General features: G+C 37.8%; 2 protein-coding genes across 8 annotated transcripts in view; one reads left to right on the top strand and one right to left on the bottom strand.

The window, feature by feature from the left end:
- Window positions 1-760, bottom strand: part of WDPCP (WD repeat containing planar cell polarity effector) — a 331844-nt gene extending 331084 nt beyond the window's left edge. For 5 of the 7 annotated variants that reach the window (XM_081069095.1, XM_081069093.1, XM_081069094.1 and 2 more), the window contains exon 1: window positions 233-511. The gene's annotated coding sequence lies outside the window, so the exon portion shown is untranslated. Of the gene's footprint in view, window positions 1-232 lie in introns of all 7 variants that reach the window. The other 2 variants (XM_081069092.1, XM_081069096.1) reach the window with 2 other exon arrangements.
- On the top strand, window positions 736-20963 carry MDH1 (malate dehydrogenase 1). The gene is made up of 9 exons (XM_081069109.1): window positions 736-1065; window positions 6103-6201; window positions 6925-7021; window positions 9803-9978; window positions 11803-11925; window positions 17548-17724; window positions 18251-18364; window positions 18913-19002; window positions 19567-20963. Exons 1-9 carry the CDS (start codon window positions 1063-1065, stop codon window positions 19690-19692), a joined length of 1005 nt encoding a protein of 334 aa, XP_080925235.1. The 5' UTR covers window positions 736-1062; the 3' UTR covers window positions 19693-20963.
- Window positions 20964-21375: the final 412 nt, after the last annotated feature.

The raw sequence follows: 21375 nt of genomic DNA, 5'->3' as shown, positions 1-21375 counted from the left end.
ACTTTACAAGAGCTGCATCTTACCGCGGGGGATGGAGGGTGGCACTACGCGAAGTGCAGGGCACTGCGCCCCCCAGTACACTTGTCGCCACACTGTGCGCCGAGAATGAACCCGGCACCCGCCTAGTGTATCAGCACCAGGTAGAAAAAGGCAACGCCGGACCGCGCAGAACCGCATCCCGGACCTCCAAGTTAAAAGAAAACCAACCCCCTGCCCTCCCACCCGGACTCACCTTCCGGAGTAGGGCCCTGGCCGCCTGAGGGGGCGTCGCCGCAATCCCCTCACCTCGTCACCGGACACAAGCTGGGGTGGAGGCTACCCCGCTTGGGGAAGGAGGATCCGGGAGGGCGCGGCGCGCTCGCTTGGTCTCCCGAGCCTCGGCGGTGCAGCCGCTGCTTAGTCTTCAGGTACCCCCCAGCGGCCCTTGCAAGCGCTGGCTCCCCGGCCTCGTCGCTTAGCAACACGAGAAGCCATTCAGTCCTCCCGACACGTCAATTCCTCCCGCCCCTTCAAACTACGAATAGTGTTTTAAAAGATTTTGTTTCCGGGTCGAGCCGGCTGCACGCAGCGGAAGGTCTCTTTACCTCCCACGTTTACTCTTGCGGGAGGATAAAGTCTCGGTTGCGCACGTGTGGGTGGTGTACCTAAGAGGTCTGACTTTACTCCCTTGACGCACACACTCCTCAAACACCTCTCGCCCTCGCCAATTGCTGGGTGCCATCAGGCAGTCCTTTCCTCTGAGCCCAAACCGCGACTCTCCAATCACAGCGGCTCGCCCTCGGGACTACTTTGCAATCGATGACGAGCGCAGGCAGAAGGGCTTGAGAAGACCCTCTGACCTCGGGAAGTGTAGTTCAACGCTTGAAGGAAGTGCGCTGGAGATTGCGCAAGAAACAGAGCGCTATAAACTACAGTTCCCAGAGGGCGCCGCGGTCGGGAGCCGCGGCTTTTTCTCTCTCTCTCACCGCTCGCTTTCCCCTGAGTCTGTTCCGCGCTAGAGGTGACCTGACTCCTTCAGGCTCATTTTGCAGGTGCTTGAAATTGTCCGCGCAGTTTCCAATCATGGTGAGTGTGGGCCCTGGATCCTGCCCACCTCTGGCCTTCGCGCCTTTATGTGGGGTTTCTTGCGCTTGAAGGACTTTTAGGGGGCGGCTGTGCAAGCTACTGTCCTTCGCGCCCTTTGGAAAGCCCCGACTCGCATTCTGGGGACTGTCGCAGTGACCCAGTAATTGGGAAAGGGTTGCTTTCCACTTGGCCGGGGCTCTTAGAAGGACTCCAGAGAAATCGCTATCCTTGGAAAGGTGCAATCTTAGTCCTGGTGTTGGCGGGGGTACAAAATACGAAGCTGCGGATTTTCTCCGAAACAGATATGGGGTTTGATATGGGGGTGGGGGGAGGCAGGGAGAATAGGTCCTAATTTTTATCCCCCTCTTATGCCCACAGTGTTTTTAAGAGCTTTTGTCACAAAGCCCTTGAAAACGAGGCCATCAACGGTAAAGATAGTGTGTGTCAGGTGCTACAGATTATGATCTACGTTTTTGAGAGATGTGTTTCAGCCATATCTAATTTTCACAAAATGTCGTTTAAAACCTGTTAATTGAGCCGCTTTTGTAGTGCCAGGACTTGCGGTGACGGCATGGGTAGCCAAATAACTACTGCAGATATTCTTGACTGATCTCTGAGTTATGAAATCTAGAACCACGACTTTTAACTGTTATACAATGTAACCACCTTGTCACGAAGGTCTGGATACCTTGATTACTGCTTGTCTCCGCCGAAAGGAGAAGGGGGAGGGTTGGTGAGGGAACTCTGACGTAGGAATGATCTGCACGCTGTTTGAAGGTGACATTTGACATCAGACAGAGAAATTGCTTCAGTACTTGTATTTATAGTTGAGACTATTTTTCCTCCAATATCTCAAAATACCAAAATGGGTGGGGAGTGTGGGGAAATATTTGAATGGATTGGAAATTTTCCAGAATCTGAAAAGACATTTTTTCAAGGCAAGGGAATTGGGCCAGTGGGTATAACTACTAATTCTCAGTAAGTGTTAAACCTAGGTTTCCTACTTTTTTTGTCAGATAACACAATTAGTCATTTAATGATGGTTTCAGTGGTTCCTGACCCAATAATCTTAGCAAGAAAGCAGAGGTGCTTAGAGAACTGCAGACTTCATAATTTTAGAATTTGATAAGTTTAGAACTTTCAAAGATAATTTTGAGAAATCTCCCCACTTTAGATCTTAAAATTGAGTTTATTGAAACCCAGACAGAGTGTGATTTGCTCAAGGTCACACAACAGTTTGCCCCCAAGGGTCTCACCCTCTTTCCATTTTACCATATTGTGTCATACAGAGACTTAATCAAATCTTTCTGAAAATTTATTTTTAGTAACTGAGGTTCTGGATGAAGATACAAGCTTATCTTACAAATACAAACTAAACTATGTTATCAGCATTTGTATTGCCTGGTAGCTTTATTCCTTGCAATTCAGGATATTGGAATTCTAGAATTGGAAGGGCATTTGGAGATTATTTCCTCTCATTTTAAAATGTAGGCTGGTGAGGTCAAATGATTTTCCCAAGGTCACAGAGAGATCCTGGGTCCCCAATTCCTGTTATTTTGCTACACAGTAGATCAAGCTAGGCCTCACCCCTGGAAGGTCACTGGGCAGGAGATAACAGAAACATTTATGAGGTTTAATCTTGTCAGCCAAAACTGACAGCAAATTCTCTGAATTTCCTTGCCTCCTCAGGAGTGTGTAAACAATCACTGAGTTAGAAAAGAGCCATCTCTTTTAAGCTATTCAAAGCAATTTTTTTTTTGAAGGAGGTAATTCTTTACTTGTGTCTGTCTGTCAGTAGGGAGGGACAGCAATAATAAATTGTATAAAGGAATCTGATACTGTTTGACTTTCATATTACAGAAATACATAAATTACAAAGCAAAAAAGGAATACATGTATCTTTCTGTAGAATAACAGAAGGAATACTTAAATTCAAGGTTTGCAACTGAGACTTCAGCACATGACTGAGACTTCAGCACATGCGCAGCAAGACAGAGCCTGCATCTGCAGGAAGGTCATTAGTGCCCTGCCAAGAGCAAAGACATTCCTTCTTTGGATCTTGGCAGACTGCCCAGATATCTAAGCAAAGAATAGTAACCTGTCTTCACACTGCAACATTGTGAAAAGTCAGTGGGTATCTCCCACCCTCCTGCTTTTCAAATGCAGGGTTGCAAAGAGCAGAAAGAACCAAATACACAGTTCTTTCCCTTTTCATCATCAAACATTAAGGCACTAACTAGGCTCCATACTACTCTTTAACAAGATGGAATTACCTACCTGTGAAAATAATTTGCTCAAAGATACAGAAGAAGGAAACTGCTGAGGTGGAATTAGTAGCTGTTCGTTAGTTGGCCAAAACCCCTTCACTAAGGACTGATGCTGTGAACACATTTTTTGGGTAGCTAAAATTAATGCCTAAAATTGACTGCATTATTCTGTTATAACCATCTAACTGACTTTCTGGGAGGTTAAGCGTTATGGATAGTGATACTTTCCCTCTCATTTCTTATCTGAGCTTGCTTTACATTGAATAGCATGTGTTTATAGTTTTCTAAATCCTTATTTTAAATCAGTCAACAAATATTTGTTGAACAATATATGGAGTGCAAATTTGAGTCAAAGGTGGACTGCTCTCAGTTTAGTTTGAACTGAACTATTGGGGTGGGGGGGGCGTTCAGTCTAGTAGCGAGTAACAGACTTGTAAATAGAAAACAACAGGCTTTAAGAGTCCTTAGAGGAAAACTATGGTGACAGAGATCCACAATTTACAGTACTTGCTACATACTGTTCTTAATGCTCTGTGTGTTAACTCTCTCAATCCTTACAACTACTTTATTAGGTAGCTGCTGTTATTACCAGGGGAAACTGAATACAGAGAGCTTAAGTAACTTGCCCAGGAATATACTGTGTTTCCCCGAAAATAAGACCTAGCCAGACAATCAGCTCTAATACGTCCTTTGGAACAAAAATTAATATAAGACCCAGTCTTAATTTTTGTTCCAACCCAGAAATTCTGGCTCTAGAGGCCATCTCTTTTACTATTATGCTCTACTGCCTCTCTAGCCCTCTGGCCTAAAATAGTACCAGGTAAATAACAGAGGTTCATTGGTGTATTGTTTAATGAATGAAGTGAGGTAACAGTTCAATTTATAAGACTATATCATTAGAACTTGTGACATAAAATTTTGTTAACTATAGCCAGAATTATTGTCACTTAAGTTTCCAACATTCTCAGTGCAAGTGTATATAAGTATAATATCTTAAACAACTTTTTAAAGTATGTTAGGTTTGCTTCCAGACAGTTCTTTTATATTTCCAAGTTTTTGGTAGTAATTTTATAAGATCTAGCTATTCCTTTAGCAAGTACTTGAGTTCCAGCTTTGGGGAAGGAAATTGTTCTAGGTAGTTGGGATGCAACAATAAATAAAATAGACAAAGCCCCTGTCATTAAGGAGCTTGCATTCTAAAGAGAGAGAGGGAATAATTTCTTCCTGTATTTTCTTTTTCTCACCTACTCTCCTTCAAAGGAAGAGGAGAAAAATTTCAAAGTTAAAAACATGTAAAGGTCAATGATAGAAAATAACCATATACAATAACTTTTAGTGTTCTTTAGAAACCTAAAGTCTGTTTGGGAACATAAATATGTATTGTATTAAAATTGTTTTATTTGGGGAATTATCACATTTTGTATATTTAGAGATATGGACGGGAAAGAAACCCAGACGGTTAGGGAGAAACTCTCTCCATAGGTTTCTCCTTTTTTTCTACTCCCACCTGGTCACATCTATGAGGAAGAAATTACACAGTCTGCTATGATTAGATTCATTTCTCTACAACAGTTGACACTTCTTTCCTGAGATTTTTTTTGTTTTCTACAGGTACCAAATTGCTAAGTGCTGCTGACCTTCAGAGGTTAAGGTTGGAAGGTTACAGGACCCTTCAAGGTCGTATAGTCTCCTTCCATCCCAGAGGCATGAATCCTCTGAAAGCGAATTCTAAATATAAAGAAGTTAAATGCTTCTATCCCCAGGCAACTCAGTGGGCCACTTCTGTCATTCAGATAGCGCTGATAGAGGTGACACAGTAGAAGCACATTTACCCAACAGTGTCAAAGGAACAGTTCACCATGGTTGGATTTTCCATCTAATTAAATACCCATTATGTTTCCAAACGTTTTTGTTTAGCTCTTTTTAATAAAAATGTTTCTACTTGTTTAATTCTCTGAGCTTAATTTAACTTTATTTTGATGACAGGGTCATCACTTTGAATATTAGTTCTTTTTGTCCCTCTGTCCATATTTTGTTCAGGGTCTGTTGAGATCTATAAGTCAGTATTTCTCTATTGTAATTAGTATGCTCTTTGTACTTTTCTCCCTTTTAAAATGAATTTTCCCTTGAATCAGATTGTCAACTGTCACTACATGTTCCTATTAATTAATATTAAAATTGATTATAATGCAGATAATATCAGTCTCATTTTCTTTAAAAAAAAAAAAAAAGGAAGGCTTAGTTTTCCTCTTCCAAGTAGTTAAGTTGAATCATGATTAATAGTTTTATTAAAACTCTCAGGCTCATTGTAAATGAAAAATTTTAACCACTGTTACTCCTCTCCCTGGTGTAAAGGATTCTATTGAGCAGAGGGGAGTAGGGGGATTTGCATAAGAGGATTTGTAAGGTTCTATCACCATATAATGCATGTCAACATTGTTAGGCCTATTTTAGGGGTAAAATATCTTTAAAAAGATAGATAATATTATGTAAGTAAATCCAATGTAATAGAGTTAAATAACACTGCATAAATATGCTGCCAAAGGACACAAGTTCTAGAAGTCGCTTAGTTGATTTGTGCATGCTGTATTTCCTACGACAGGTCTGGGATAAGTTAGTTTTCTACTAAGCTTTACACAAAGAGAATTTAAAATTTTACATTAACTTTTAAAGTGTGTGGTTGTCTTACAATAGAGAAACTCCTGAATATTTTTAAGGTAAAATAACACTTTTTAATACAAAAAATGTCAATGGCTCTCTCTCATTACAGCCTGAACCGATCAAAGTCCTTGTGACTGGAGCAGCTGGTCAAATTGCATATTCACTCCTGTATAGTATTGGAAATGGATCTGTCTTTGGTAAAGACCAGGTAGGGGCAAGTGTCTATAACTCTTAAATCAATGTAAGAATCTTGTTGATAAAACCCTATATATAGTTGCAAAGAAATTTTTAAATGGTGAAGGAATAGTTAATCCCAATAAATGTACTAGGCACAATGCTATAAATGGAAGCTGGCAGCTTATTTATATGCATTCCTCCAGGATTTTAAAATGCTTTGCAAATCATGTGTTTAGTTGACTTGCTGCAGCCAGCAGATATCAATCAGTGGGAGGTATTCAGTAATGACAGTAACTGTTAAGGAGAGTCACGTGGGAGAGAAAGTTGCCGAATCAGCACTTCCTCCTTCATAAATGATCTTTAGACCTAAAACAATCTGACCAATAAATCTACTTGAAGCAGGCACCCCCTATTCCAGCAGATTATTGTACACTAAAATCCTTTTCCAAACTACTCATTTACCCATTCTCTTCATCCGTGGATATCAAGTTCTTCATGCAAGATACTTGCATGTCACTTCAATTTGATATTTGTGCATGTACTCCTTTAAAATTCAGTCATGGTGTGTGTTAGAAAACCATTGCTGGTTTTTCTAAAAGTGGCATCATGTTAGACACCCTACCTAAAATAATTATGACTAATTGGAATTATGCATACACACCAAATAAGCAAAATCTTTGTAAGAGGGCTTTTTTTGTGTGACAAATGACATAACCTACACTGACAGACACTGTCCTGGCTATTTATTTGGCAGCCTATAATTCTTGTGCTGTTGGATATCACTCCCATGATGGGTGTCCTGGATGGTGTCTTAATGGAACTGCAAGACTGTGCGCTGCCCCTGCTGAAAGGTGAGTTGGGGGTGAAGGAGAGAGCGATTTTATAGTATTTTACATCTTTCAAAAAACAGATTTCAGGTTTTTGTTCACTAGACTGTCAATTAGAAGTTATTTCATAAAAGCACTGTATTTTGCTGTGCATAATAGACTCCCATGTGTAATGTGCACCCACGTTTTTGGCCCAAACTTTCAGTGAAAAATATCATTTTAATTTTTTAATTCAAATTTTTCTGTTTACATTTAGGTACTTGTTTTTTGTATTATAAAGGAATTTTAGCATTTACTTTTTAACACATGGTACAAGAAATTTTTTGTAGCAAATAAATTATTTGTACAAATCATTACAAAACACAAGAACAGATACAAGGTACAAGAAATTTTATGTACTGGTGACAAATTTACAATATTTACGCTTCATAGAAGGCCAAGAACTCTTCATCATTGCAAGTTCAGCTTAAGTTCAACAAAACCAATTAAATTCAAGGGTATTATTTTGCATACGGATATCATTGCTGGTTCCTAGAGTTACACTTTTAACTCATAAACATAAAGAATTATAAATATTTATATAGATACGGAATTAGTACTACCCATGTATAATGTGCATCCTTATTTTTCCCTCACAAATTTGGGCAAAAAAGTATGCATTATACATAGCAAAATACAGTTGTTTTTGTTTTTTGAACTACAACTACTTGGTAATTTGTATACCAAGAATAAATAAAGGTAATTATATACCATGAATAAATAAGGGTAAAAGCAAGAAATTACCAGTATAAGGTGTAAAAAACTATACTTTTACCAACATGTTTATACATAATTTATTTTATTAATTAAGTATAATATTGCACAAGGGTTATACACCTAAGACTGTCTACATTGTGTTGTTATTTAAAGTCTATTTAAATAGTAACAGTAGCTTCCTGTAACGGAGAACTTTTTCAACTCTAAATGATGTCTTCCAGAGCCATGTGCTGGTTGGAAATTGGTTGGTCCTTCACATGTGGTCCCATCCCATCTGCCAGTCATCAGGTTGAGATACAGTGTAAATTATCCTAATCATACACTATATAGTTTTAAAAAGAAACCACCAGAGTTTCTGTTAAAAGCCTTTGAGAATCATTGAACTATTAATGTATTTAAATGTAAGACAGAAGTCTTAACTTGGATTCAAAGGTTCATTAAAATACTAGGTCAAGTTGTAAGTTAATTTGAGTATTTTTCTTCAGCTATACCTTCATCATAATCTTTTTATTTTGGTAAGGATCCAATTAATAATACTCTCCCAGAAGTTTGCACGAAGCAAAACATGCACACCCAAGAAAGACCATGCTCAGAGTTCATGTATATGTTCAATAAACATTTACTACTAGAAGGGGTACTGCCATCTGAATCATTTGGTTACAGTTGTGTAAGAGAGTGCATCACCCTGCCCAAATTATTCAGCTGGCGCCCTTTCCTCCCCCACTATTTCCAAATCAACTTCCTCTATTGCTTTTTCCATTTTCATTCCTTTCTCTGATGAGTTACCTCTTCTCTCTCTAGTGGGCCCAGGTTACAGTCAGCTTGTTCTTGGTCAGCTGTGAATATGACAGAGAAGAGAAGGTTCAGCAAAGAATGTGTGGCTGGGAGGAAGATTAAGTTTTTTTTTTCCTCTAACTAGGGTTTCTACATATAACCTATTTGAGGGTTTATACCAGCCTGACGGTGAGAAAAGTTCACCGATCTAAAAATTTACCAGTGACAATGCTGAATTTTGGTTGTCTGGTCTATTTGGGATGCTTTAACAAAAATACCACTGACTGAGTGGTTTATAAACAACAGAAGCTAATTTCTCATAATTCTGAAGGCTGGGAAGTCAGAGATCAGAGAGCCAGCCAATTGGGTGTCTGATAAGAGCCCAGACCTGGATCATGGACAACCATCTTCTCACAATGTCCTCACATGGTAAAAGGGATGAGGCAGTCCTCTGAAGCCTCTTTTATAAGGACACTAATCCCATTCATGAAGGCTCTATCCTCATGACCTAATCACATCCCAAAGACCCCACCTCCTAATTTCACATTGGGGATTAGGTTTCAACATAGGAATTTTGTGAGGAACACAAACATTCAGTCTATAGCACCGATCATGGCCTTTTTAATACTGTCAACAAAAGAGAGCAATGATACATGTTCTTTAATTGAAAAGCAAGTAGTATATGTTTATTGGACTAACACTGTAGCATGGTGGTTGAACTCTGGAAGACCTGGGCTAGAATTACAGCCCGACTACGTTTCGATAGCAGCTAGTGATTCTTTAAACCTTATCTGTAAAACACTAAGATTAAATTTGATAAAATAAATCTCTTAGCATTATTCCTGGCACAAAACTCCTCAATAAAAATTATTTTTAATTTTAAGATTGATATCTTAGACCTTAAAAGTACTTGTAACTTAAAGGTTAGGTGAATCAGTTTCTCTTTTGTGTTATCTGTGGTGGTTAGCATATATAACAAGGTTATATATTGTATCATATCTGATTATGAAAGATAAGAGCTATAGAATATTTGAAATTGAGATAATTATTGAAATAGAGAAAGCCAAATAAATGTTATGACATTTCTACTGATGTCATGTTTATTGAATTCATAAGCTGTCGTTCTTTTCTTAGGCCCCTAAAACTTTCATTAATGTGATATGTAAAAGTAAACATTTGCTACAAAGTGAAGGAATTACTGGGTAGATTCAATATGAAAAAGAAAAATCTCAGACTTTGGTGTTTTGTATCTCTGCATATTTGTTGTGTTCACAGATGTCATCGCAACAGATAAAGAAGAGGTTGCCTTCAAAGACCTGGATGTGGCCATTCTTGTGGGCTCCATGCCAAGACGGGATGGCATGGAGAGGAAAGATTTACTCAGAGCAAATGTGAAAATCTTCAAATGCCAGGGTGCAGCCTTGGAGAAATATGCCAAGAAGTCAGTTAAGGTGACATATAGTAGTACTTTATGGGGTTTTTCATTATCAGTATTTGAAACTTCTGCTTTCAGCATTTAAGTGAAAACAAAATTATTCCTCCCCCAATCCCCCAGTTCTGCTTGATAAGCTCTCCTTTCTGGGTTTTGCTATTACAGTATTATAGTATAGACATCTATATTCAGAGGTACTCGGAGATATTTTGTCTATTACTATGACATGGAAGTTTAATATTAGTTCATAAACCCATAAGACATAGAACTTTCTGGTGCCTTTTAGCTTTGTGGGAATATTTGTTCAGACATTTGGATTTATGTGTGTGATTGTGGAGGGAGATGGCTATAAGTTGCATTCTCAGCAATAGGAGACGGTGGTTTCTGAATGCTCAGATTTTCTCAGTCCCCTGGAATTTTGATGTTTGTCGCTTGCGTCAGCATGACTTCCTCTTTATGTTCAGGCTATTTTGGTTTTTATTAAACAAATTTGTCTTAACATTGTGATAAAGCTTTCTTTTACCAATTAAGTATCAGTGAACTAGAACTTAGTTGTCACAGCAAAAGGCTCGCTGGTTAGAGGTTTTACTGATTTTAATACACTTCTTCCTCTCTATTCTGACTTGAAAGAAAGGTACAAGAAAATTTTATAAGATTTTTAAAGTTGTCGATTATAATATTCTACTCTACTAATGGTTAGAGATCTGAATTTTTGCTTTCTGCGAACTTCATTTTAGATAACTAACTTTTATTTTCTGTAATCATTAGTAGAAAATAATAGAAATGAGTTGAGTAGAAATCCACAGGTCTCTTAGTAAAAAATAAAAAAGATGTTTGGACTGCTAATATCCTGGCTGCTTGGAGTTGTAGTACTGCTTGCACAGTAATTGCCCCACGGCCAAAAGAGTCCTTTTTAGGGAAATACACACTGGCACTGCAGTACTTAGGGGCATGGATATCATGTCTGCAGCTTACTCTCAAATGGGCCAAAAAAACCTAAGAGATTGTGTGTGTCTGTGTGTGTGTGTGTGTCTGTGTGTGTAGAGAGAGAGAGAGTGAAAAGGAACAAATTAGAGAATCTGGGTAAAAGATTGTGTGACAGTCTTTGCAATATGTTTGCAGTTTTCTTTAAGTTTGATATTTCACAGTAAGTTTTTATCATTTTATTAAAGATTTTTAGGGTGGTGCAAAAATAATTGTGGTTTTTGCAATTATTTTTAACCTTTTAAATCGCAATTACTTTTGCACCAAGCTAATATAACTTTAAAAAGTCCATGTATACATTTTCCTATACTGTATTTTAATCCAGTGTATCCCATACCTCCTCAATAAAAAAGATAGCCTGAAATGCTTTCTACTAAAGATTGACTCAATAGGATGGAACCTGGTAACCAGTATTTTAGCAAAAAGTAAACAACTGAAGTTGAATTTTCTTCTTGAACTACTTTTATAAGAAGGAAAATTTTTATCAGTGAATCAAACTCCGAGTAGAGCCTTCGATTACTTGTTTTTTAGTGGCAAATATGTAAATGCTGTCTGTGTTTTACGTAGCACAAAACAAAATAGAAAGACATGTACCTTAGGTCTTAGTGCTACCTGGAAAGTGTAGCACTTACATAACCACATACATAATGGTGGTTTTATTAAAGAAATGTTTTTAGTAGTCACAGCAAACACTAACAAGGGGGGAAAAGTTTTTAGGAGAATAGAAACCTACTAGAAACGACAACGATAACAAGACACAAACTTGATACAAAGGTTACGTGTTACATGTTGCCATATCCTAAGACAGTTAGTTAATTAGTGTATGGTCTGTAACTGCTGTGCCTGCCGGACATCCTAGGTCATCGTTGTGGGAAACCCGGCCAATACCAACTGCCTGACTGCCGCCAAGTCGGCGCCGTCTATCCCCAAGGAGAACTTCAGTTGCTTGACTCGTTTGGATCACAACAGAGCTAAAGCTCAGGTAAGAAAAATGCCTTTTGAAAAATACTAATGTTCAACTTTATAAAACCGTTTTCTCTCACTTTTAAGGTGGCTAAATCTTAGTTTTTGCTTTTTTGTTGTTTTTGTTTAGTAGAGAGCTATTCTAGTTCTTTAGGGAATCTTTAAATCTAGTCTCTTAAGGTCCAGGGCTGAACTTTCTACTTAATTTTCTGAACTATATTTCATTTGCTTACTATAATTAAATATTGTTGCGAATGTCCTCTTACTACAGTGGTTAAAAAGTATTCACTAGTTTAAGTAATTCATATGATGGTACATAATTTAGTTTACTTTTGTCCAATATATGTAGGTATATAGGAGATTATAAAATGAAAGACTTCAGCTGTATGTGTGTTGTGTGGTTCTGCTTCCTTTTTTCCTACAGCTAAGCAATCACATTTAGATTTTTAATTTTATATTTAATGTTTTTCAATTTTATATCTTTTTAAAAAATATTCTACATGGTCATGTTTCCATAAAATTTCCTAGTTTTCACTACTTAGCAGCTAACTTTTCACTGTCATCAAGTTTTCTTATCCCTTGGAGCCTTAGATAATAAATATGCCAAGGGGTCAGTGACCAGGGTATTAATAATAGCTTTTTTAAAAAAAATTAGAGGCTATTCCTCTCACCTGTGCTGAGTTCCTAGGTTTTCTCAGATCAAAATGATCCCGGTGGCCCTGGAAGTCATGACATGTTCTGTGTCTTAGACATAACCTTTTCCGTTTTCCTTAGTGATTTTGGGGCCATCCCTCTTCATCCACAGTTCGTCCTTTCTAGACATGTTTATGAGTTTAGCCCTTTTTCTTCTTGAAAAGACAACTTTGTTTAGTTTTAAGAAAACTTTTTCCCAAGAGATGGTGTGAAATCTAAGTTGAAAAATCACTGCTATACACTAGAACTGATCATTTTCAGCTTTCAAGTGCCCAGTGAAGGAGAAGATAATTTACATTCATTACGCTTACACTCTAAGCTGGATGCTTTACATTGTAATTTATCACTTAATTCTTATAGTAACCATGTGAGATATCCATGATTACCGCTGTTTTACAGATAAGAAACCTGAAGCCCAGAAAGGTCAGGGAACGTGCTAAGTCATACAGCTAGTAAATGACGGAGCCACCCTGATTTGCCTGACTCCAAACCCTTGTGTGTGTTCTTACATAATGGGATCAAGTGACCTGAATCAACTTAATAGCTCTGTGATCTTGAGAAAGTATATTCAAAAAAAGAGAGAAACTGTATTCAAGCTATAAAATAGAATAATTGTATCTACCTCAAAAGAGTAGTTATGAGGATTGAATGAGATAAGATCTATTATGTTCAGCCCTTATCATGGTGCCTGTCACATTGTAAAACTCAGTAAAGGTTGGCTGGTGTTATTATTACTGATTTTTAATATTATTAAGAGGTATATAACCAAGAATTGAGAAGAGCCATACCTCAAAAATATCTCCCTTGCCCGGCCTGGTGGCTCAGGCGGTTAGAGCTCCATGCTCCTAACTCCAAAGGCTGCCGGTTCGATTCCAACATGGGCCAGTGGGCTCTCAACCACAAGGTTGCCGGTTCAACTCCCATAAAGGATGGTGGGCTGTGCCCCCTGCAACTAGTAATGGCAACTGGACCTGGAGCTGAGCTGCGCCCTCCACAACTAAGACTGAAGGGGCAACAACTTGACTGGAAAAAAGTCCTGAAAGTACACACTGTTCCCCAATAAAGTCCTGTTCCCCTTCCCCAATAAAATCTAAAAAAAAAAAAAAAAAAAATCTCCCTGAATATTTCAGTTAATTTAGAAGGTCTTTGGATAACAAGTTTAAATTGCAAATATTTCTTGAGAGCCTTTAGGCTGTAGGCTAGGTCTTTTTCACTATTATTTAGCCAGCTGGTGGCTGGGAAGGAATGGGAGTTTGAATGACTGGAGGCAGGAGATTTGGGTACTTTAGAACAGTTACTGTAGAAATTAGTGCAGATGAGTGGCATCGCCTCTAATTTAGACCCTGTAGAACACGTACTATTTAACAGTTAAAGAAAAAAATATGATAGTTCTTAGCAGTTGTAGATTCTGGATTGCCAGATGGTAATTTAGTTTTGAGAGAGAGAAAGAGGTAAAATGACAACACCCACAAACTTCCATCTTTGCTCTTTCACCTGAAGCCTTTCTGGAGGCAGGCACTGGAATATTCGGCTTCCAGAAGTACTAAGTAATACTTTGTCCCAATGCCTGAAGCAGTTTTCCTTGTAGGAGTGAAAATCTGGGTGAAGAAGAAGCTATTTCATCAAACTTTAACTTTTGGCATGTGTTCAGCATGCCAATCTGGCACAGTGAGAGCTTTTAGGAAGTTTTTGAAGAAACAGTTTGTTCCTCCTGTAGAAGTTGTTGATCCAGTGAAAAAAAATAACAAACCCAAAGATTAATTTTTCTTGAACATAAACGGTTACTAGTTTTATTACATCATTTGTTTTGGAATTCAAAGGGTTTAGCTACCTAGCAACTGTTTATCACCTACAGAACTGCCCTGTGTATTTGCCAACCAGAACTGCATATGTGTCTGCTGACATGGCAATCGGGCAATGAAACCAGTTAGCTGGTATCAGAGGAAGAAAATTGCTAGAGCTGGAGAATTAGTCAAAAACTGTTTACTAAATCTAATAATATATGCAGACATGAAAGTGTCAAAGGGAGCAAAGAACTGCTATCCTGGATACATGTTAATTTAGATTAGCTCTGACATGAATGATACTCAGAAACTACATCTGATGGGTGCAAAGTACTGGCCTTTGCTGTCCAGACAGAAGTAGATTAGCTCCAAAGAGCAAAAGAACAAGAGGAAGTGGGCAACACTACAAAAGAAGTAGGGGAGCAGTTGAAGCTGCTATTCAGCAGAATTATGGGTTCTAAGTTCTTGGTAATATACATTTTGGGTTACTTGCCCCAAGTTTAAATTTTCCTTTTACTGTATAGTGCCAACTAAATATAAGTAAGGTCACTTCTTTCTAAGTCCTTCCAGGTCATGGACACAGGAAATGGTACTCATTGCACAGCACACTCTACCCCAACCACTAAGCAGGTCAGTAGCTGGGTAACCCAGAAACTAACCATCCGTATAATTTGTGAAGACTGATACGGTAGTGAATAGCCCTAATACTTGCAGAACTCTAGATGAAGCAGGGTTTAGATGAGAAGTGATTTAAAATTTCAGAAAAAAACAGAATTTTTAAGTTAATTTCTTTTTTATTGGGGAAGGGGAACAGTTCTTTATTGGGGAACAGTGTGTACTTCCAGGACTTTTTTTTCCAAATCAAGTTGTTGTCCTTTCACTCTTAGTTATGGAGGGTGCCGTTCAGCTTCAAGTTGTTGTCCTTTCAGTCTTAGTTGTGGAGGGCGCAGCTCAGCTCAAGGTCAGGTCGCTGTAGCTAGTTGCAGGGGGCGCAGCCCACCATCCCCTGCGGGAGTCAAGGAATTGAACTGGCAACCTTGTGGTTGAGAGCCGGCGCTCCAACCAACTAAGCCATCCAGTTGCTGTGCTGTGTTCAATCCTAGTTGCAGGGGGCGCTGCCTATCATCCCTGCGGGACTCAAGGAATCGAACCGGCAACCCCGTGGTTGAGAGCCCACTGGCCCATGTGGAAATCGAACCGGCAGCCTTCGGAGTTAGGAGCACGGAGCTCTAACCGCCAGAGCCACCGGGCTGGCCCTAAGTTAATTTTTTAAATCTCACTATTGTAGGATTTAAGAAATGAGTGTCAACTTATTTTAAGGGTCATAGTGAAAGTAAAGACAATTTGCTTCTTGACATAATACATTAGTGTGAAGATGAGTCAAGTCATTGCAAACATTTTAGGTAATGGCCTTTTTCATCTTTATCCATTTTGTTTGGTTTGTGTTTGTTTGTTTGTTTTGCTTGTTTTTTACTTTTTATTTTGGAATAATAGACTCAGAAGAAGTTACAAAAACAGTGTAAATCCCAGGTACCCATATACCCAGATATATAACCTTAAAGCATTACATAACAATAGAGCATTGTCAAAATTAGGAAATTGATTAGACTACACACAACACTTAACTAGAATTACGCAGATTTCTGCAGTTTTTACATTTTTTGTATGTCTATGAATGATTCATATGTGACTCATATGTATGACATTTAATCATATATATAGATTACTATAACCACCATAGTTAAAATATAGAACTATTCCATCACCCACAGAACTCCTCCATCTTCCTCTTTTATAGTTACACCCTCTCTCTCCTTTCCTAAACCCTGACAACCATTTATCTGTTCTCCATCTCTTTAATTTTGTCATGTTGAGAATGTTATAAAAATGGAATCATGCAGTAAGTAACCTTTTGAGATTATCTTTTTCTCACTCAGTTTAATATTGCGTGTATCCATAGTTCATTCCTTTTTATTGTTTTTCTACTTATTCCACTTATTTCATTGAATGGAGGTACTACAGTTTGTTTAACCATTCTTGAAGGACTTTGAGGTTATGTCCAGTTTGAGGCTATTGCTATCCTTGTTTCTAATTGCTTTAAAATACCAGAGTGTTTCCCTTTGTTACATGGTGAATGCTCAAAGAGAATTATGATGCAGTGGTGCTTTTATTTATGCATGCAAAAGCTATGGACTCCAGCACAACTATTTTTTTCCTCCCATTCTTATAATAAGGAAAGAAGAATCACCTAAAATGTCACCCTAACACATCAGCTTTTAAAACTTCTTTTCCAAAACATTGCCTTCTGGTTCATCATAAATTCTACTGTCTAATTAGGAACAAATTATACAACTAACAATATTTTTTTTCCTGCATATTACCTTATCTGGCAAATAACAAAATAAACAAGCTGATTTTATTTAAATCTTTCAAAACATAGCTTTCTCTTTCTCTGACTACTGTACTATATAACCGATGTTCATGTCACCACAGGCATACTGCAGGATCCTAAAGTGCTGTTTGAACCTGCAGCTGGAGATCGTTATAGCTGTTACAATTTTAGTATCATGTATAATGTATGTTATATTTAAACCCTTCTGTTTCCTACTCTATACAATGAGGACAGTCCTACTTTGGTAATCTGAGTCCCTTTCCAACTCCAAAATTTTATATTTAGGATTATTTGAAAATTAGTTAATTTATATATGGTATGTAAGAAAACTTTCACCTAAATATGGAGAAAGAACCTAAATACCTGATTTCTCTGAAGTGCTGAGGAGACAACTCCAAATATAACAATCACAACAAAACAAAGGTCACATCTATGTATTTGAACAATAGTAACCTCTTGTTTGGTGTTTTATATTTGATAAACGCACTAGACTAAGTTAATCACAAACTGTAGGGTGTTCTCTACTCTTAAACATTCTACTTAAATATTCTATCCTAGAATGTTTCCAGTTCACAGTTTGTTTACATTCTTAAGCTGTTTTAGGAAATTACCAAGCAATCAAATTTGCAATTTTATTTTACAAATCAGTTTAATTTGTTTGTTCTCTTGGAAGTTTCAGAAGTTTTTTATCTTAAGGGCATTTGTCGAATAGGTCCCAATTTGAAGTGAAAAGCATTTATCTAAGTAATGTATTTGTTTTCTGTTTAACTAGATTGCTCTTAAACTTGGTGTGACTTCTGATGATGTAAAGAATGTCATTATCTGGGGAAATCATTCCTCAACTCAGTATCCAGATGTCAACCATGCCAAGGTGAAACTGCAAGGAAAGGAAGTTGGTGTTTATGAAGCCCTGAAAAATGACAGCTGGCTCAAGGGAGACTTCATCACAGTAAGAAAAATCGGGCAGCTCTCTGAACAGTCAAGCATAAAGAACTCTTGAGAGAGACACCATTACTGACCTGACTGTTGTCCAAGGGGTAGTGGGAGGGAGGGACTTACTGAGAGCAGGCTTTTCACACTTGTCTGATGACTGCATACTTTCTTTTGGGGTCACACTAAGCCAGTCATGATCCAGTCTGATCTGATCTGTTGCATGGCAGTCAAGATTGATTGTTAAAGTGGAAAAAACTAGAGTACCCTCTAGTCATCTGATTATCTTTATACAGAGATCCATACCTTTGTATGAAGTATGGTAAACTTTCTTTGGGGACTTGTAGTTTTTCTCTTTTCAAAACGACTAGTGCTTATAACCGAAATGGTTTAGGAAGGCCGACATTGGGTGGGTAGTTGTATGATTTTGGAGGGGGGCACATTAAGCTATGGTTGCAGCCTTTCACCCCAGGATCAGCTTAGAATTGATGAAAATGCTGCTGTCATGATCAGTAACACTGCTATCTCTGCCTGCCCCCGCCCAGACGGTGCAGCAGCGTGGTGCTGCTGTCATCAAGGCTCGAAAACTATCCAGTGCGATGTCTGCTGCGAAAGCCATCTGTGACCACGTCAGAGATATTTGGTTTGGGACCCCGGAGGTGAGGACTCAGTGATTTGCATAGGCCACTCTTGTGTTTCGTCCTCTGATTGTGTGATATAAAAAGAACATAGCCTTACCCGTCGGGCCAGTTAGGGTTAGATCCCAGCTCAGCTGCCTACTGGCCAAGTACCTTGGGAAAGTTACAACCTTTCTGAGCTCTTTTGTCATCTTTTACATGGGTTGTGAGCGTTAAATGAGATTATATATATATATAATAAAAAGGCACCTAACACACATGGTGGGGTGACTTGTTTTCTTCTAAAGCCTGTATTGGGCCATAGTTTCATCACTGATAAAATGAGGGTTTTGTTTCTCTGGCCTACTTCACACATGGATTGGAAATATGGAATGAGATATAATAATACCCACAAAAGTTACCCTGTCAAAGAAGTGCCTGGTGATGAAGTAATGAAGTTAGTACAGTAATGAAGTTAGATGTACGTAGTAAGAAAATGTTACTTGTTTTAATTTTGTTAGTCCATGTATCAATTGGTTATGTAAACTAATCTCTAAGTACCATGAGAATGTAAAAATTGTTATTTTCAGGGAGAGTTTGTGTCCATGGGCATTATTTCTGATGGCAACTCCTATGGTGTTCCTGATGACCTGCTCTACTCATTCCCTGTTACAATCAAGGTACAGTATTTCGGGGTTATTTCCCTCTGCTCCCTACTGGGAAAGTGTTTGTATGTTTTTATTAATAATGGTATAATGTAGTACAAAAGGTTGTTCTTTTACTAAATTAGACATTGTCCTCTCCTTTAAAATCATGTGAAGCACAACTTCAAGTCACTAAAAGTGCAATTAATCTGGAAAGCAAGATTCAACTCTGCCCACTAGACGCATTTTGTTGTTGGGTCTCTGTCAGATGCCTGGTGATTGTGTCTTCTAAATGAAGCATAGTTCTCAGTATTGTCACTCTTTATTGGGGTCATAGTAAAGTCATTTGTTTCTTTGTTTGCTAATTAATCTTCATTTAAAGATTTTGTTCTAGAGTCAGTGAGTTTTAAATTTAAGTGTTTTGTTTTATCAGAACTCCCTGTTAAGATCGGGATTTTGGATTTGGATTTGCTTCCTTAGAATCAGACTTTAAACAGATACTCGTCTAGATTTAAGTTCAAACTAAGTCATTACTTACTGGAGCATCAGTTCTAGTTTAATCAGTAAATCTCTTTCTTATTTGCAATTATTTCCAAACAGAATAAGACATGGAAGATTGTTGAAGGTCTCCCTATTAATGATTTCTCACGTGAGAAAATGGATCTTACTGCAAAGGAACTAACAGAAGAAAAAGAAACTGCTTTTGAATTTCTTTCCTCTGCATGACTAGACAATCATTTCGATGTTACTAAATGCTCCAAAGCTGACGAATCTAAATGTCGCCTTTGACTCTAGTACCAAATACGTAATAATAATGCTACACTTAAATCACTTGTGAAAAACAGCACATTCTAAAGATTGTGTGCTTCTTGGTACAAATTTGTGACAGTTTATCATCATGCTGTTAGTGTTGCATTCTAAATAAAATATATATTCAAATGAAGATGACTCAGACTCTAATTTTTAGCCAATATTTTGTTTCTATTCAAAAAAACAAACTTGCGTGTTTCCCAGCTTGCCTAAGGGGTTGTGATTTTTGTTTTTTTTCCAAACCAGAGAAAGGCAGTCAAGATGGAAAATGTTACAAGGCAAAGCTTAATTGTCTTATATTTAGAATAGGAAAATCCACCTTGTGATAATGAATCTATTTATTCCGGAATATGTTTTTAAACATTACCTACATTAGGTAACACTTACATTTTTAAAATCTTAGTTCCTGCTTTGTGGATAATTTGATTTTAACATTAGCTGTTAAATAGGTTACGGATAATACTGTTAAGAGTTTAATGCCATTGGATGAACTTAAAGCAGCCATTTTTATGATAGAAGAAAAGGTAGTAAGTCTTCCCTTGAGGTATTCCTCTGTAGCAGATAAGGAATCATTTACATTTCATAACTGGTAAATGCCACAGGAATTTATTCTAGTGGGAATGTTCTCAAATCTTAGTTTATTACTAGAAACATAGTGCTGTTCAAAAAAACTATTAGCCTGTTTTTCCCCCAAGCCCATGTGGACAGGAGTTGCCTATCCTTGCATCCTTGTGTTTAAGTTGTACATAATAGACAACAGCATAAATCTCATAGGGCCCAATACAGTGCTCTTCGTGGATGCTCAGATCCTCGGTGGGATTTGTTATTAACAGTTATTCATATCATCTCATTTTTCATAGTTAGAAAAAAAAGTAGAAAATGCTTTATAACTGCTGTAAATTAGATGCATAAAACCGAAATTTCATATAGAGTTAACTTAAAATTTTTTATGTAAAGGAAGTATGAGTATGTACTAGTTATTAAATTATTCTCAGTTCCAAACACATTCTTCTATTCTCTGCTTGTGATACTGGGACTGGGACTCTGCAAACATTTCTTTACCAGCTGCTCCTGGTTAAAAATCTGTCAGTAAAAGTTACGGGAGGGAGACGAGAAGGCTGAGGGGAAGAAAGAACATGCCCTTGGCTCCTCTCCATCGGCTTCCTCTATCATAACCTCTCCACTTTTTATATAAAACAAGAAAGAAGAAAATTAATGAGTTAAACATTTAGAAGAGCAATTCATTGGAAGCTTGAAGACAAGGTAATTTCATGTAGAATTTTAAAGATGTTATATAAAGGAAATACATAAGTATAAAAGTTGTAAGAACTAGGAGGTACAACTGGAAGATAAACTATAAGCTAAACTAAATTAACTCCACAATGTGTCTCATCCATTTGTGTAAACTGGCCTGTTGATTGTGTGACCTCATCAACTTTGAAATCGGATCACGTAAATGAAATGGTAGTACACTTTGGAGAGACCTGGTAGATTACTTGTAAAAACCAGTAGTTTCTCACAAACTGCTTTTGTAGCATGGCTTTGTGTTTGAATAGTCACCTGTGGATTGTATTATCTCTGCCATTTCTTTATGCTATT

Source organism: Rhinolophus hipposideros, assembly GCF_964194185.1.
Source record: "Rhinolophus hipposideros genome assembly, chromosome: 12".
NCBI classification, from domain to species: Eukaryota; Metazoa; Chordata; class Mammalia; order Chiroptera; family Rhinolophidae; genus Rhinolophus; species Rhinolophus hipposideros.
Note: the sequence above shows the minus strand (reverse complement) of the source record. Positions and strands in the feature narration are given on the sequence as shown.